This window comes from Haliotis rubra, unplaced genomic scaffold (genome assembly GCF_003918875.1).
Source record: "Haliotis rubra isolate DU_JTF1 unplaced genomic scaffold, ASM391887v1 Scf46, whole genome shotgun sequence".
In the NCBI taxonomy this organism is placed as follows: Eukaryota; Metazoa; Mollusca; class Gastropoda; order Lepetellida; family Haliotidae; genus Haliotis; species Haliotis rubra.
The window spans coordinates 1,530,533-1,548,073 of record NW_025767146.1 but is presented as its reverse complement, the minus strand read 5'-3'; the positions used below and the strand labels follow the sequence as shown (position 1 = coordinate 1,548,073).

The 17,541-nt window shown below is 41.5% G+C and overlaps 1 protein-coding gene across 5 annotated transcripts in view; it reads right to left on the bottom strand.

Annotated features, from left to right (window-relative positions):
• The window catches only part of LOC124290186 (neuronal acetylcholine receptor subunit alpha-10-like), a 200,625-nt gene that overhangs the window by 91,014 nt on the left and 92,070 nt on the right, over nucleotides 1-17,541 (bottom strand). For 3 of the 5 annotated variants that reach the window (XM_046726881.1, XM_046726886.1, XM_046726883.1), the window contains one exon: nucleotides 11,567-11,977. In XM_046726881.1, the coding sequence (XP_046582837.1) occupies nucleotides 11,567-11,666 (100 nt within the window). In that variant the 5' untranslated portion in view covers nucleotides 11,667-11,977. The remainder of the gene's footprint in view (nucleotides 1-11,566; nucleotides 11,978-17,541) is intronic. The other 2 variants (XM_046726882.1, XM_046726885.1) reach the window with 1 other exon arrangement.

Genomic DNA, 17,541 nt, shown 5'->3' with positions numbered 1-17,541 from the left:
TCAGAAAAAGCAAATGAACAAAGTCATCAAGGTCACGTAGCCCCTGGTCAGTTTCCGGTGCGTTGTTGAGCATCAGTGAAAATAGAAGATGCTGAGTTGTACAGAGTCCTCCGACAGAACGTCCTACAGTGTCACACACGTAGGCTGCAGTCTCGGCAGCGTCTACAGACGCACGTTACACCGCCAGTAATGGCTGTTTCTATGATAGCCGTTGAAATTCTTGCGTTCAGGAATAGAGTTTTCCATTTCTAATTTCTGATGGAAATCGTATTCTAGTTTATTTACGCAACTATAATGAGTTGACAACAGCTGTTGGTAGATGCAGTAATTCACTGCCCTAGCTTGATGATCATCGCCTCTCCATCCTCCCAACTTGAATGATCATCGTCTCTCCTTCCTCCCAGCGCTGTGAAAGATGGGCGAAAGACACTTGTGTGGTTAGGAGAGCCTCCGCAACATTCCTTGTACAATGAATCGCAATATAAAATATAATCCTTCTTATCGGAGAAGTAAATTTACAAGGCAGTGTGTCGAATCGGGTGTGTAAATATGCAAAGCTAAAACGAATCGGAGGCAGTTAGGCGAATGGAAATATTTAGATAACTGAATATTTATGTACTGCCCGCGTTGTCGTGTCGGCTGATATATGTTCGGCTTATCACACAACTCAAAAGGACGATCTATTACATCAACTTTTACGCTTCTCTGGAAATGGCGTAAAGCTGACGTACAAAAACGCCCGGCAATGATTGCATATAGCTTTTGACAAGATTTGGCTGTAGTGCTCAGTGTGTGATGTACACCTCATTAACTGCTCGCCATGCTACGGAGGCCGGTGCAACATCGTTACGTTGATATCAGCTCGGATATGAGACTGTTACTGCCGTGATTTATAGCCCTTCTCTATCTGCCTCTCTTGACGGCCCTTGGCATTGGGGTGGGGGTGGATGGATGAATAATAAATCTGAGGGATGTAATTTTAAACTGCGGGATACTCTGAAGTTTGGGGTTATGTTCACAGCTGTATCACTACATTTCAACCACTTCCAAACCTGAAACATCATCCGCACCGAGACTTCACCTATCTGTTCCAGAGCATGTTTTGATCACAAACTATTCAGCCCTGTACACCACCAGTTCACATCGAAACACATCTTATTCATCTGAGAATACCACCCTTCAATCCAGATCTCTCAAAGCACCAGGACACCACCCGACAACGCCATTCAAAAGCTCAACCACAGCCATTAAAAACCAACGCCCGCTTTCCAAATAACATTGCATATCCGTCCAAGAACACCATCCATCCATCCGTGGACACGAACACCATCCATCCATCCGTGGACAAGAACACTCCCAATCCGTGCTATAACACCATGCACACCCTTGGGCTACACCCGACCATTTCTGAAAAGCCCACTAGTTATCACTGCCCACCCGACCATGACGGCACTTTCCACCCTTGATCATCACCCACCCAATCTTCTTGTCAGCTACCAAATTGCCTGGAAGTTGGCAGACATCGATCTTCCTCTATACCGCGCACAGCATGTCAAGTGAAGGAGTAAGTCCATCGCCCGAGCGAAACATTAGTTTATGAATCAGATACACCTATTATCCGGAATAGTTGTGCTTTGCCCAAATTGGATGTCGTTTGCATTATGCATAAGAAAGAATTCAATTAGCGTTTAGGATCTGTTTACAATGCATCCTGGAATATATGTTCACTTTAAGGAGGAACGTGTTCTATATACGGGTCGGTAATACTGTGACGCGGTATGAGCAGAGGCAGAATGTGCTTTGCGCAAATAAGACAATCTCTTCCTAGTTAACTGCCACTTTGTGTTCCTGTTAGTCTTTGTCCAGAACAAAGTGAGTCTCTTTTATGATGATGAAATGCTACTGTTTATCACTGAGGATATATTTGCTCCTGCTTATCAACACAACCACCGTGGTGGTCATGACGCAAACGGTATGTACGAGGCGGTGATATTCGACAACAAGAATTCAATCGCCTTTCACAGCTGGAAAACAACCCTTTCAATTGTTTCAGAAATAGCCAACAGGATAAGTTAATTTTGATGCAGCTCTTTGCGAAAATAGGTAACCTTGCGGCTGGACTAGAAGTACACCTGGCCAACATACTATAGACAATGACATAGGTCATATATTCGGTCATTATACAACATACAGTGGCCCTATTTACGATCAATATCACAGAAACAGTATTGCATGTACCAGCGACGGTCCACAAACAGTAACACTATTCCTAAATACGGTCCATACGCACGACGGTCGTATCCGTTGTATCGTGAGTCTCTTTCCATTCAGTCGGACAGTTCCAAAAGATTGATACCAACGGAATAACTTTCCCTGTAAGATGTCATCAGTCTGACGGCCGATGTTCCAATAACCTATTCCATCATATCGACAGCTTCATGACAATATAGTAAAACCTTGTCAATATGGACGTACCATTCAGATTGAAGCATTTTTAATTAAGGAATCGCAGTTATGGAATGCTAACGTAGACGTACCCTGAACTAAGTTGGAAGGTTGAATAGTAGTTCTACACAGCAAGTCTTCCGGACCATCGATCACTTGATTGTCTGTTTGTTTACAGGTATGACGGGGGTACTGCTGTTCAACGTCTGTCAAATATTTCTTCCATTTTTGGCACATTTTGTAAATGGCATGTGCTACCAGTGGGGCAGATCATGCGTACACCTGGTGTGATCACCAGTGATCCATCCATTCATATAATTTCCACAGATGTTGTTTCCTTCTGATAGTCAAGACTTGGTAGTCTTTCACTTTGACAATACTATATATATTCTATTTATATTCAAAATGAATATAATAATAATATGAACCGGGTCTCGATTAAATAGGTTTTGAACCGTGTATGTGACTTCCACCCGTCGAAAGCTCAAACAACATATGGTTCCATGACATCGTCAACTCACCAATTAATGTAGGATTCCGACACAACGTCAGGCACATCGTAAGTTACAAACATTTGATTCCATCGTATCGCCTAACTCATCTCGGCGACTTGAAGCCTGACTCTGAAAGTATGGATTCGAATTCCAGATAGGATTCAACCGCCAAATGTACTAGAATTTGTTCGTTACCAAGATAGTGGAATCGCAAATATACCTTAATCATCAACATGATGCCGATCGTTCATGAGATATTTTAGAACCTTACTAACTGTGATAACACCGTTTGAGTCCAATGGGCGATGCATGCAAACTATTCCCAGACTCCTTCTAATTCTCTGCTGACTAGAGTTATGAAGCATGAACTATGAACATTATTTATGAATGTATTTGACTCATGTCACATACTCATGGTGGTCTTCTTCTGATGAAAAAACACAGCACCGATCAAGACACGCTACCCATGTCATGGTTTCTCTATCGAAATAGACCCGAATCACTGAGTACATTCAATGTAAGTAACAACACATCTCTATTCATAACTATTGGCCTTGTTATTAATTGTTATTTCATTTAGTCTCTTCCGGGAAAGGGCGGTGGGGTAGCCTAATGGTTAAAGCGTTGGCTCGTCACGCCGAAGACCCGGGTTTGAATCCCGAAATGGGTACAATGTGTGAAGCCCAGTTCTGGTGTCCCCCCGCCGTGATGTTGCTGGAATATTGCTAAAAGCGTCGTAAAACCAAACTCAGTCAGTCAGTCAGTCTTCCGGGAAAGGAACGTGGGCATGGAAAATTGGAATGCCAGTGGCGACACAGTTTTGTTTTAATACAACAAAGGTCATAAAACTGAATGAAAAAAAACACACGAGAAAGAAAAAAACAAACAAACAAAAAACAATAGAAAAGCAATGTTTAGTCTTTCCTACAACAACATAATTTCTCTCGGTTTAATGCCTCATATCATAAGTGACATGTGATGCGTTATGATTTAATCAGACTAATGGTTCATAATGGATATTCTACTATCGTACAGATATTGCACCTTACAGCAACATTTCTTACATTTCTATCTCACTAGAAGCTTGTATCATAAGATAAGAAGCAACAGTAGTGATATCTTATGTTACAACGAGTGTTTGTTTTATTGGGCTAGTAGCTCATACATTAATACATGTTGCTATGTGAACAGCATCTTACAATTAAGTGACTACTGCAACTGGCTGATAGCTCGTATCACAAGATATGCCTTTATATCTCGTATGAGAACACGTGATTCCATGGGTCGATAACTTGTATTACAATGCAAGATTATATTTGATTGACAGTTAATTTCGCACATATTATTCCACTGCAACGTTTATTTCCATGCCTGACTTAAATTTGCATAATTATTAATAAACTGAAATAATAGCTACATCTTTTCGTAGGAATTATTCTTAATAAAAATCACTTTTATCAAAGCCATATTTATCAAATACTTTTGACGGTATTAAATGAATGCATTTAGAACTACTGGCAATCACATAGCACTTATAAGTTAGCCACGCTAGCTGGGACTCGCAGCCAGTACCGCCGCGACAATTACATTACAGATCAGCTTGTAAACCCTTTCTGAAGGAATCCGAGCCGCTTCCAGCCCAGGGATTTCATCAATCTCATACACATGTTGATCACGTTGAAATGCTCCACTCATTCCGAACATGTAAAACATAAACAACGCATTCTGAAAGAAATTATTGGTGCTTTGGTAAAAGAAATTGAACTTTGAAATAGTTTCCATTCCTGTTTAACCAGGATTTCAGCAATTTTATAGAAGACTGGTTCTCAAGTCGGTTCCTACTGGCCACGACGTGCACAAACAGGATGGAGTTTCATAGTTAACATGACATACATGGTTGGACACACAGATTGTCATTACAACTAAGTATATCTAAACATAGACTGAGAACACCCATGTGGTGGGTGGTCGACTAGGGTAAAAAGGATTTATTATATCTTCACAAAGTGGGCCGTTTACGGATGAAGCGGCAGTTGTGAAGATGTGAAAGGACATTTCCACATTACCCTATTGTCATAGAGGCCTGAAGATGAACTTCAGTCTGAATGAACATTAATTACACAGGCTAAGTACCACGGGGTAACCGTGACATGTAAAGGACAAGAGCAATCTGATTGCCTTATTTGATAGGTGCCCTATTCGCCTTCACTGAAACTGGATGGGAAATCACAGCAGATTCTCAACTGTACCACATAGAATATGAACTGTACGACTTATTATAGATAACATTAACTGAACCACTTAGAACATAGACCGTACCACTTCGCGTATCAACTGCACCCCACTTAAAACATTGACTGTACGACTTAGAACATAATTTGCATAACTTAGAACATAAACCGTACGACTTTAAATATGTCCTGTACCACTTTGAACATCAACCGTACCACTTAGAATATCAACTGCATCACTTAGAACAAGAACTGTATAACTTAGAGTGAGTGAGTGAGTTGGGTTTTACGCCGCTTTTAGCAATATTCCAGCAATATTTCGGCTTGGGACACCAGAAATGGTTAACCACTTAGAACGTAAAACCGTACCACTTTGAATATGAACTGTACCACTTTGAACATCAACTTTAACACTGAGAACATCAGTTGTAACACTTAGAATATGAACTATAGCACTTAGAACATGAAATGTGCCTCTTTGAACATCAACTGTGCCACTTTGAACATCAATGTGTCACTTTGAACATCAACTGTGTCACTTTGAACATCAACTGTGTCACTTTGAACATCACTGTACCACTTTGAATATGAACTGTACCACTTTGAACATCAACTTTAACACTGAGAACATCAGTTGTAACACTTAGAATATGAACTATAGCACTTAGAACATGAAATGTGCCTCTTTGAACATCAACTGTGCCACTTTGAACATCAATGTGTCACTTTGAACATCAACTGTGTCACTTTGAACATCACTGTACCACTTTGAATATGAACTGTACCACTTTGAACATCAACTTTAACACTGAGAACATCAGTTGTAACACTGAGAATATGAACTGTAGCACTTAGAACATGAAATGTGCCTCTTTGAACATCAACTGTGCCACTTTGAACATCAACTGTGTCACTTTGAACATCAACTGTGTCACTTTGAACATCACTGTACCACTTTGAATATGAACTGTACCACTTTGAACATCAACTTTAACACTGAGAACATCAGTTGTAACACTTAGAATATGAACTGTAGCACTTAGAACATGAAATGTGCCCCTTTGAACATCAACTGTGCCACTTTGAACATGAACTGTGTCACTTTGAACATCAACTGTACCACTTTGAACATCACAGATTCCAGTACAGAATGAACATAAAAATGCAGCATGAAAGGAGACTTAGTTCAATTCAATTGTTGCATCAGATTTGCTGCACGTTACGACAACACTTTCCAGAAGCAGTGATTAAAGGTGATTAACGAAACTAAAAGGTTACTGAGAAAAGATCTATTTAATAAAACAACTTGCTGGAGTTCAAACAAAGAAGTCGACATTAAAAGAGATTAAAGGTGATTAATGAACCCTAAAGGTTACTGAGAAGATATAAATTTATTAACAGGACATGTTCATCTTGGACGTGGAGATTGAAAGATATTAAAAGTCTAGAGGTGAGAAGTAGAGGTGAAAAAAGATTTAATTAACTAAACGGTTTCTGGAAAGAGATTGATTTGATAAACCAAAATGCTCAAACTGGAATTAGCAAATGAGAACTATGTCGAGCTGATTGCTAAACTGAAAAAGAGGATGACTTCTCCCAAAGACTATCTATAAATATGTTTAAACACAACCCACTTCTTGTTATTCTGTAAATGTTATTAGATTCTACAATCTATTTATACTTTTCCCCTGGTTTACCCACCTTGTCTAGTCTATTTCTATAAAGGGTAATGCGGTTCTCCTGGACCTGGAATCCACAATCACTAGTCCCTTGTTTTAAGCATGACGTGTGAGTGTATGATTGTATAACAGTGTGATGAGTGAATATCTGTGTGTAACACTGAGTTGTGTTTGACTTTGTGTTTGTGCAAAAGTGTAATGAGTGAGTGTATGTATGTATAACAGTGTGGTGTGACACCATGTGTGTAAAACTATGACGTGTGACTGTGTGTGCAACAGTGTGATGTGTGACTATGTCTGTGTAACAGCCAGATGTGTGACTGTATGTGTAACAGTGTCCGAGGCTGTGTGTGTAACCGGTTGATGTGTGACTATGTCTGTGTAACAGCCAGATGTGTGACTGTATGTGCAACAGTGTCCGAGGCTGTGTGTAACAGTGTGATGTGTGACTGTCTGTGTAACAGTGTGACTGTATGTGTAACAGCCAGATGTGTGACTGTCTGTGTAACAGTGTGATGTGTGACTGTCTGTGTAACAGCCAGATGTGTGACTGTGTGTGTAACAGTGTGATGTGTGACTATGTCTGTGTAACAACCAGATGTGTGACTGTATGTGTAACAGTGTGACGTGTGACTATGTGTGTGTAACAGCGCAATGTGTGACTACGTGTGTGCAAAGTGTACTGTATGACTATATTTAAGTAACACCGTGGTGTTTGACTGTATGTTTGTATGACAGCGTGAAGAGTGATTGTATGTTGGGCGTGAGTCAGCCCCATCGTATATATATGACTGTACATTTCCGTGACAGTGTGGTGTGTGAAAGTATAATTGTGTGACACTGTGGTATGTGACAGTGTTTGTAACTTGTGACAACATGTGTAACAGTATATATTACGTGATCGACCATGGTGTCATTTCTGAGTCACAAAAACATTTATTCGCATTGCCGGATTTACATAATGCTTTTATCTGGTGTCTCTGACAACATGGATCTTCAAAGGCACTAGTGACTCCGCGCAGAAATCCCGAGGTGAAAAGTTTCTGAAGCAGAATCACATCAAAGCTGGGTCGGTGAATCTAGTAGCTCCGCGTGACACGGTTGCTACTGTCAGAGTGTTATCTGAATATCAACCCCCGCCATCAATCATTCTTATCATTCTTTCAGGCGGCGGTGGTAAAAGGAAAGAAAGAACAAGAGTGACAGTTTTAAGTGAGAGAGAGTGATTGAGTGAGGAAGAGAATGAATGAGATCTAGGGTTTAATAGAAAAAAAAGAAAAAGAAAAAAGTGAACACATAAGAAAAAATGAGAAATTGGGGTGGGTAGCTCAACTTGGAATTTATCAGCACGAGCTGAAGTTGGCCGCTGATCGCATTGCAACGAACCAGCTTAATCAGACTAATGGTTAATGCCGCAATGTTGTCACAGAAGAAATGGTAAACCTCTTTTGATATCACTTATTATTCGACTCATAAATGGATTAGATTTGAAAAATAACTGTGCACTTCCTGGCGATGGAAATTATGCGAGACCGTTAGATTGAATATGAAGTGTCTAAAACAGCATTTACAGTCTTTCCAGCATCGTGATTAGGGGTAGCGGGCAGGGTGGGGTTTTAGGGTGGGGGTGGGGTGATTGGGCGTTAGGGGCCGGGGGCTGGGGCGTGACAGCATACACACCTTGTAACGTTTTGTAACAAAATCAATAACAAAAGCTTTCACCAAAATTACCAAGAGTCAACTTAAGATTCATACAAGCCCACGACAGCGATTTGGTATCTATGAAACAGCACCATATCGCCATGGCAACACAGCTGCAGATACGTCTCAGCCCACCTGTCTGTGTTTATATACTGAAACACTATTTCCAGTCAACATACACCGGGAATGGCACTTCTGGTTCCGTCTGACAACGTTGATTAAGTTATGCCGAGCACAGCTGAGCGCTAACTTGAATCCTTTTTACTAGTTCGGAAACATCAACACTGGAATAAAACCACTTTCATCCCATAACACGTGTGTATAGATAAACGTGCGGCCAGACAGGCTCTTTAAGCGTGCTTTAAGTTGCTGATGAAACCTATCTTGTAAAATTACAGCGCAATAGCTATACGCAATAGGACATCATTACACAGAGATCAGCACCACCAAAGACTAATAACGGGACTTAAACACCTGTATCCGGGACGCGTTTGACACGATGGTACCTCAGAGCCTTGTACGAGCGACCGGTGTCACAGAATGGCGGATAGTTATGGCTGTTTTAACTCACCACCACACATCCTAATGAAGCCATTTACCTAATATTCAGGAGATTTATTCAGTATAGAATTAAGTTAGGACCGGGTCTAGCACAATCGATGGTTATTATCACTCCCCTGGTTCAACTGTAGAGAATATCTACCTCACCGCCTCGCTAGGGGTAGTTTAAGGACCGGGGTCATCATCATTACCTCAACACATTTGTAAACAGAAAAAGTCAATGCCAGAGAACAACATGTCCCGATTATCTAACAGATTCTAAAATCAAATTAGCGTTGAATATTATATGAATGGTCCACAGGCAATCGTTGATAAAACCAAATGTTCGAGAAAGGGGTAGGGGCTTGCGTGAAAAGGTGCATACTTCTAACACGCGTAAGTAACCTATTTAGGTGGCAGTCATACACCGGGTCACACATTTGGCATGTACTGTCAAGGGATGACGATCAGATTTATCAATACAGTCTTACCTGCTGTATTACCTGGCTGAGTACCACCTGTATCGGAATGTTTGTACCAAGGTATCAGTAGATATGTATCATCCATATCAGAAGATATGCACCTCCTGTATCAGTAGATATATACCACCCGTATCAGGAAATATTCACTTGTTGTATAAGTAGATATATACCAGCTATATCAGAATGTTTGTGGCAACTAAATCAATAGATATGTACCAGTTCTATTAGAAGATAAGCACCTGCTGTATCGGCATGTTTGTGGCAACTGTATCAATAGAAATGTACCCGCTGTTTCATTAGATATATACCAGCTGTATCACTGGGTATTTACCAATTGTATCTGTGAATATTTACTAACTGTATCACTGGGTATTTACCAACTGTATCACTGGGTATTTACCAATTATATCTGTGAACATGTACCAACTGTATCACTGGGTATTTACCAATTGTATCTGTGAATATGTACCAACTGTATCACTGGGTATTTACCAATTGCATCTGTGAATATTTACTAACTGTATCACTGGGTATTTACCAACTGTATCACTGGGTATTTACCAATTGTATCTGTGAATATGTACCAACTGTATCACTGGGTATTTACCAACTGTAACAGTGGGTATTTACCAACCAATAGCATCTGTGAATATATACCAACTGTATCACTGGGTATTTACCAACCGTAACAGTGGGCATTTACCAACCAATAGCATCTGTGAATATATACCAACTGTATTAGTGGGTACTTACCAACTGTACAAGTGGCCATTTACCAATTGTATCAGTGGAGGTGGTGCAGAGTGCGCCGTGACATTGTCGGGGTAGGTTATGTAGTGATGGTGCGGACTGAGTGGGGTGTAGTGAATGGCATGGATGTGAGGAGTACAGTGTAGGGTCGGGATACGGGGTGTGGCTTAAGGGTATCGACATAAACTGTTGGTAGGGGGTACAGGGTGTGGATTGACGGTACTTCCGTTGGGTCAACACTGTAGAGTTTCGTCACATTTAACACCCAGTTGAAAGCTGTCAGATATCTAACGGTGAGGGGTGGGGGGGGGGTGGTGGGAAGGGTACCAACGACACAGTTAATCCTCTGTCAACACTGACATAATATAATGATTGCACTTTCACAAATAACAAAGAATTGAGATTGGTTTGATGCAAACGGGAGATTGGTAGCTTCCAGTAGTGCTCTGTTTGACAGACAGGCATTCTCCTCGTAATGTGTGCCATCAGGTAATGGCAGGCCAAATTAAGACTGTTCGCTGGGCCCTCTACTAGCCTACAGGGTCACGAGAGTGTTCTGCTTGTCAGTCCAGAATGACAGCAACAATGCGTTTGTCTGCCAGTCAGCGTGCTGACATTTAACCAACACGGTTACATTAGACCAAAATGAAGTTCCTCATCCACCTTCAAACAAACAGTAATATTTCCATTTACTCCAGCAAAGGCTAACATGGATAGAGAATGGTTGCCTTCGATAATACGTAACACAATATGTAGATATGTGAGTTAGCCAACGGAAGATGGCTGGAGAATGATGTCATTGTTCATAACTTATAGAGGGTCTATATATAAGCTTAATCTTCTTGATAAACAAACATAAGTCAGAAATATATGGTTCATATCGTTTAGTCAAATATATGATGATGGGGAAATATAATAATATATATCTTAGTTGAAAACTGATAACAGTTCAAGAACATGTGTACATGCACACTGTCGTTCGCGATGGCGCTTCAAAGTTTTACTTGTGGGTAAAGGTGAGTTAATTAGTAAATAGGTTATGGGGAAATAGGGGTAGGCTGGCTTGGGTAGGTAAGTTTAAACGGGAGGGATGCAGGGATGAGGGTCGGGATGAGGAACAAGATGTGTTCATCTGTGGTCAGACAGTGGACGAGGTAGGCGTTCAATGTTTACATAGTTTGCATGTTGTAAGTGCCCGGATGTATACGTGAGTCGAGTACCACGTGTCAGACATACTGACTTACCTGCATGGGATGCGATGGAATACACAATAAGGAGGATGAAGAAGTAGCGCATCCTGCCGCAGACGTGGGGTAGTTGCTGCTGCTCCTGTGGTCCCTGCATGGTGGGAGCTCTTCATTCAGCTCTGATCAGTCTTACACAAGATAGAACGCTATCAAATATTCATCTTTGATTGTAGATTTCGCTCTATTCAGTCCTATGTTGGAGTGTATTGACGGCTGCAATGGGCGCTATCTCTAGTCTCCTTGGTCTGGGGGCGACTGTTGAGGCGCTGGCTGGCGGGGTTGGCCTGGGGGGCGCCGGCACAGGGGAGGGAGGGGGTCGGGACAGGGGGCTGGCACTTCTCTACTCTCTCAGCCCCAGCAGGATTTCATTGGCCGACCGGTCTGCAGACAGCCTCCGTGATGCCTCTGCTGAAATAAGGAATAGGGAAAGTGATTGCAGTTCTACCGCTCCAGTACTGCCCTCCTAGCTTACAAGAAATTGGCTTCCACCAATAAGCTGGATTTGGTGTGGCGAGATATTGCCTTGGAGAAATGGCCTGAATAATGAATGGTCCTACCACTTTTTACATAGACGGAGCTTCATGGACATTGCTTTGATGTTCCGTTTTACGTTAGGTGGAATTTTGAAATACTCCTCAATTACACTATGACATTTGAAAATCCTACAGCTTGGACGTGCTGTGATGAGCGAGTGTTAGCATCAGGGAGGTAGTGTGTGGAGCAGGGAGAGAGGGGCGGGTACAGACTGCGCCGCTCCCGGCTGGATGAGATGTTGGCTGAGTGATGTGTGAGAACACTCCCACACATCAGTCACACATAGTAATAAGTTGTTGATCTATATCATACAAAACGTCCACATCGTGAGACGTAGACTATCATATGGTCAAAGACCAATCATGTCATTCACAATACTATACGCTGATGAAACCGTCTTACAATAGGTGTCATCATAGTCGCCACAACATTTATATAAAACACCAATACAATAAACACAACGCAACCAAGGAGCCAACAAACTGAGTTTATACAACACAAAACAAATAACACAAATCTCACTCAGAATATACATACCACTCTGAACACGGGACACACACATCTATACAACATCACGTATACCACAGGACACACACATCTATACAACACCACGTATACCACAGGACACACACATCCATACAACACCACGTATACCACAGGACACACACATCTATACAACACCACGTATACCACAGGACACACACATCCATACAACACCACGTATACCACAGGACACACACATCCATACAACACCACGTATACCACAGGACACACACATCTATACAACACCACGTATACCACAGGACACACACATCTATACAACACAACGTATACCACAGGACACACACATCTATACAACACCACGTATACCACAGGACACACACATCCATACAACACATCGTATACCACAGGACACACACATCTATACAACACCACGTATACCACAGGACACACACATCCATACAGCACCACGTATACCACAGGACACACACATCCATACAACACCACGTATACCACAGGACACACACATCTATACAACACCACGTATACCACAGGACACACACACCCATACAACACCACGTATACCACAGGACACACACATCTATACAACACCACGTATACCACAGGACACACACATCCATACAACACCACGTATACCACAGGACACACACAACTATACAACACCACGTATACCACAGGACACACACATCCATACAACGCAACGTATACCACAGGACACACACATCTATACAACACCACGTATACCACAGCAGACACAGTCATATCACATAACAATCACAGAAAACAATGCACAGCACATCCAGCATGCATTCACATTCACATAATAAAAACTGAGGGCACAGAAGACACGCACTCATAAATTCCACACACATTCCATACACAGAACACAATCGTTCATGGTGGTTACGTGTACGGTTGTGTGTACGGTGTCTGTAAAGGTGGTCAAAGCACGGTGGTGTGTATGGTGTCTGTAAAGGTGGTCAAAGCACGGTGGTGTATATGGTGTCAAATGGTTGTATGTATGGGGATTCGTATGTGAGGGTATCCAATATTTATTATGGTGTGCATGGGTGTCTCTGTTAATGTCTCCGGTGCAGTGTAGGGTTTATCACCATTACCATTCATCGACTTCATTCAATAGCAATAAATGAATTTATCGACGATTCTGCACTGTAATCAATGAAGACAAATGATCACCTAAGATCCATTAATGGTCTATTGAATGGCATTAACACACCAGGGAAAGACTTATCACTCGCAAAGTGTCCTAATGAAGGAATATACGCCAAATCAGATGGCTCTTGGGGTCAAAGGTAGAGTATGGTATCTGTAGAGTTGAAGTAGTGAGTGTACAAATTCCAGGCTGGGGCCGTTGATGACGCCGATGATGTTTTTGCTGTTGCTGTTGCTATTGTTAATGTGTTGCTGATGTTGTGTGATATATCGATATATGGGCGTGTTGCTGGTTCTTCCATGCATAGGAGTGTTGCTGGTATGTCTGTGAATGTTGCTGATATATATGCAAATATTGGCGTGTTAATGACATTGCAGGAGTTACCCCCCAACACACTCATCCTCACCTCCCACCCCCAACACAGATATATAAAGAGAGGTAGAGAGATAGGTAGCTAAAGAAGTAAATGTAGATTTAGATCTATAATGTTTATATAACTATGTGCCTACGTACAGGTGTGTTGCTGGTATATCTCTGTGTACATGTACAATCGTGTTGCTGTGTTGCTGGTACTGTTTATGTTGTACATGCACAATCGTGTTGCTGTGTTGCTGGTATATCTATGTGTACATGTACAATCGTGTTGCTGTGTTGCTGGTATATCTATGTGTACATGTACAATCGTGTTGCTGTGTTGCTGGTATATCTATGTGTACATGTACAATCGTGTTGCTGTGTTGCTGGTATATCTCTGCGTACATGTACAATCGTGTTGCTGTGTTGCTGGTATATCTATGTGTACATGTACAATCGTGTTGCTGTGTTGCTGGTATATCTATGTGTACATGTACAATCGTGTTGCTGTGTTACTGGTATATCTATGTGTACATGTACAATCGTGTTGCTGTGTTGCTGGTATATCTATGTGTACATGTACAATCGTGTTGCTGTGTTACTGGTATATCTCTGTGTACATGTACAATCGTGTTGCTGTGTTGCTGGTATATCTATGTGTACATGTACAATCGTGTTGCTGTGTTGCTGGTATATCTATGTGTACATGTACAATTGTGTTGCTGTGTTACTGGTATATCTATGTGTACATGTACAATTGTATTGCTGTGTTACTGGTATATCTCTGTGTACATGTACAATCGTGTTGCTGTGTTACTGGTATATACATGTGTACGTGTTGTACAATCGTGTATTGCTGTGTTGCTGGTATATCTCTGTGTACATGTACAATCGTGTTGCTGTGTTGCTGGTATATCTATGTGTACATGTACAATCGTGTTGCTGTGTTGCTGGTATATCTCTGTGTACATGTACAATCGATCGTGTTGCTGTGGTGCTGGTATATCTCTGTGTACATGTACAATCGATGTTGCTGTGTTACTGGTATATCTCTGTGTACATGTACAATCGTGTTGCTGTGTTGCTGGTATATCTATGTGTACATGTACAATCGTGTTGCTGTGTTGCTGGTATATCTATGTGTACATGTACAATCGTGTTGCTGTGTGTTGCTGGTATATCTCTGTGTACATGTACAATCGTGTACATTGCTGTGTTACTGGTATATCTCTGTGTACATGTACAATCGTGTTGCTGTGTTGCTGGTATATCTATGTGTACATGTACAATCGTGTTGCTGTGTTGCTGGTATATCTCTGTGTACATGTACAATCGTGTGCTGTGGTGCTGGCTGTGTACATGTTGTTGCTGTGTTGCTGGTATATGTGTCTATGCTGGTATCATGTACAATCGTGTTGCTGTGTTGCTGGTATATCTATGTGTACATGTACAATCGTGTTGCTGTGTTGCTGGTATATCTATGTGTATATCTGGTATGTGTACATGTACAATCGTGTTGCTGTGTTACTGGTATATCTCTGTGTACATGTACAATCGTGTTGCTGTGTTACTGGTATATCTCTGTGTACATGTACAATCGCTGTGTTACTGGTGTTGCGTGTGGTGCTGGTATATCTCTGTGTACATGTACAATCGTGTTGCTGTGTTACTGGTATATCTACTGGTATATGTACAATCGTGTTGCTGTGTTGCTGTACAATCGTGTTGCTGTGTTGCTGGTATATGTGTACATGTACAATCGTGTTGCTGTGTTACTGGTATATCTCTGTGTACATGTACAATCGTGTTGCTGTGTTGCTGGTATATCTCTGTGTACATGTACAATCGATCGTGTTGCTGTGGTGCTGGTATATCTATGTGTACATGTACAATCGTGTTGCTGTGTTGCTGGTATATCTCTGTGTACATGTACAATCGTGCTTGCTGTGTTGTTTGCTGTGTTACTATCTCATGTACATGCACAATCGTACATGTATAATCATGTACAATCGTGTTGCTGGTGTTGCTGGTATATCTCTGTACATGTACAATCGATTGCTGTGTTGCTGGTATATGGTGCATGTACAATCGTGTTATGTGTACATGTACAATCGTGTTGCTGTGGTGCTGGTATATCTCTGTGTACATGTACAATCGTGTTGCTGTGGTGCTGGTATATCTCTGTGTACATGTACAATCGTGTTGCTGTGTTACTGGTATATCTATGTGTACATGTACAATCGTGTTGCTGTGTTACTGGTATATCTCTGTGTACATGTACAATGTTGTACATGTACAATCGTGTTGCTGTGTTACTGGTATATCTCTGCGTACATGTACAATCGTGTTGCTGTGTTGCTGGTATATCTATGTGTACATGTACAATCGTGTTGCTGTGTTGCTGGTATATCTATGTGTACATGTACAATCGTGTTGCTGTGTTGCTGGTATATCTATGTGTACATGTACAATCGTGTTGCTGTGTTGCTGGTAATGTTTATGTTGTACATGCACAATCGTGTTGCTGTGTTGCTGGTATATCTCTGTGTACATGCACAATCGTGTTGCTGTGTTGCTGGTATATCTATGTGTACATGTACAGTCGTGTTGCTGGTGTACTTGCATTGCGCTCTATGTTCCGGTCTTCTTGCCAAGCCAGTCCGACGGTCGGCCGTTCCCGATGGCCGCTATGAATCTCGAGCCGAGATAATGCGATTTTAAAAAGTCCACAATACTAATCTAGTTATGTCGTAAATTGAAAATTATGACACTCTTAACCTAAGAAATCCATTCACGATACGAAATTAGTCTTATCGATCTGCAACTGAGAACCATCTCTTCAACACGGGGGAGGCTCATTCCTGCATTGAGGCGAACAAACGGAGGAAGGGCAGTGTTTCACGGCTGGTAGTGGATCAGTCGCCCACTGCTGTGGGTCGTCCAGATCCCACTGTGCCTGACAAAATATTGTAAACAGCTTCGTATGTTTCTGATAGATGGTTCCACACTTACTGAGACAATCAATACAACCTTGAATTATGATTCATACATCGCGATAGGAAAAAGATTCAGCGGCAAACGTCATATATTGTCTTCGTTGTCTTGAATATGTGTTCTTTTTACAACACAAGAGGCTACATAGCCAATGAACACAGTTCAAAACAGGTGTACAGATAATGCGTATATGTCATACAATCACAATAGAGATATGCAGCGTATGGGTGGTGCGAGAGAACAGGCCAGGATACGTAATTACAAATGTAAATTATTCCAGATATATGTACGATTCACACATGTGGGGGGCAGTACCTACATATCTAATATTCCTATTATCAATTTGCAGACCTGTTTTACAAAACCCTCACTCACGTACGTGACATACCCCTGG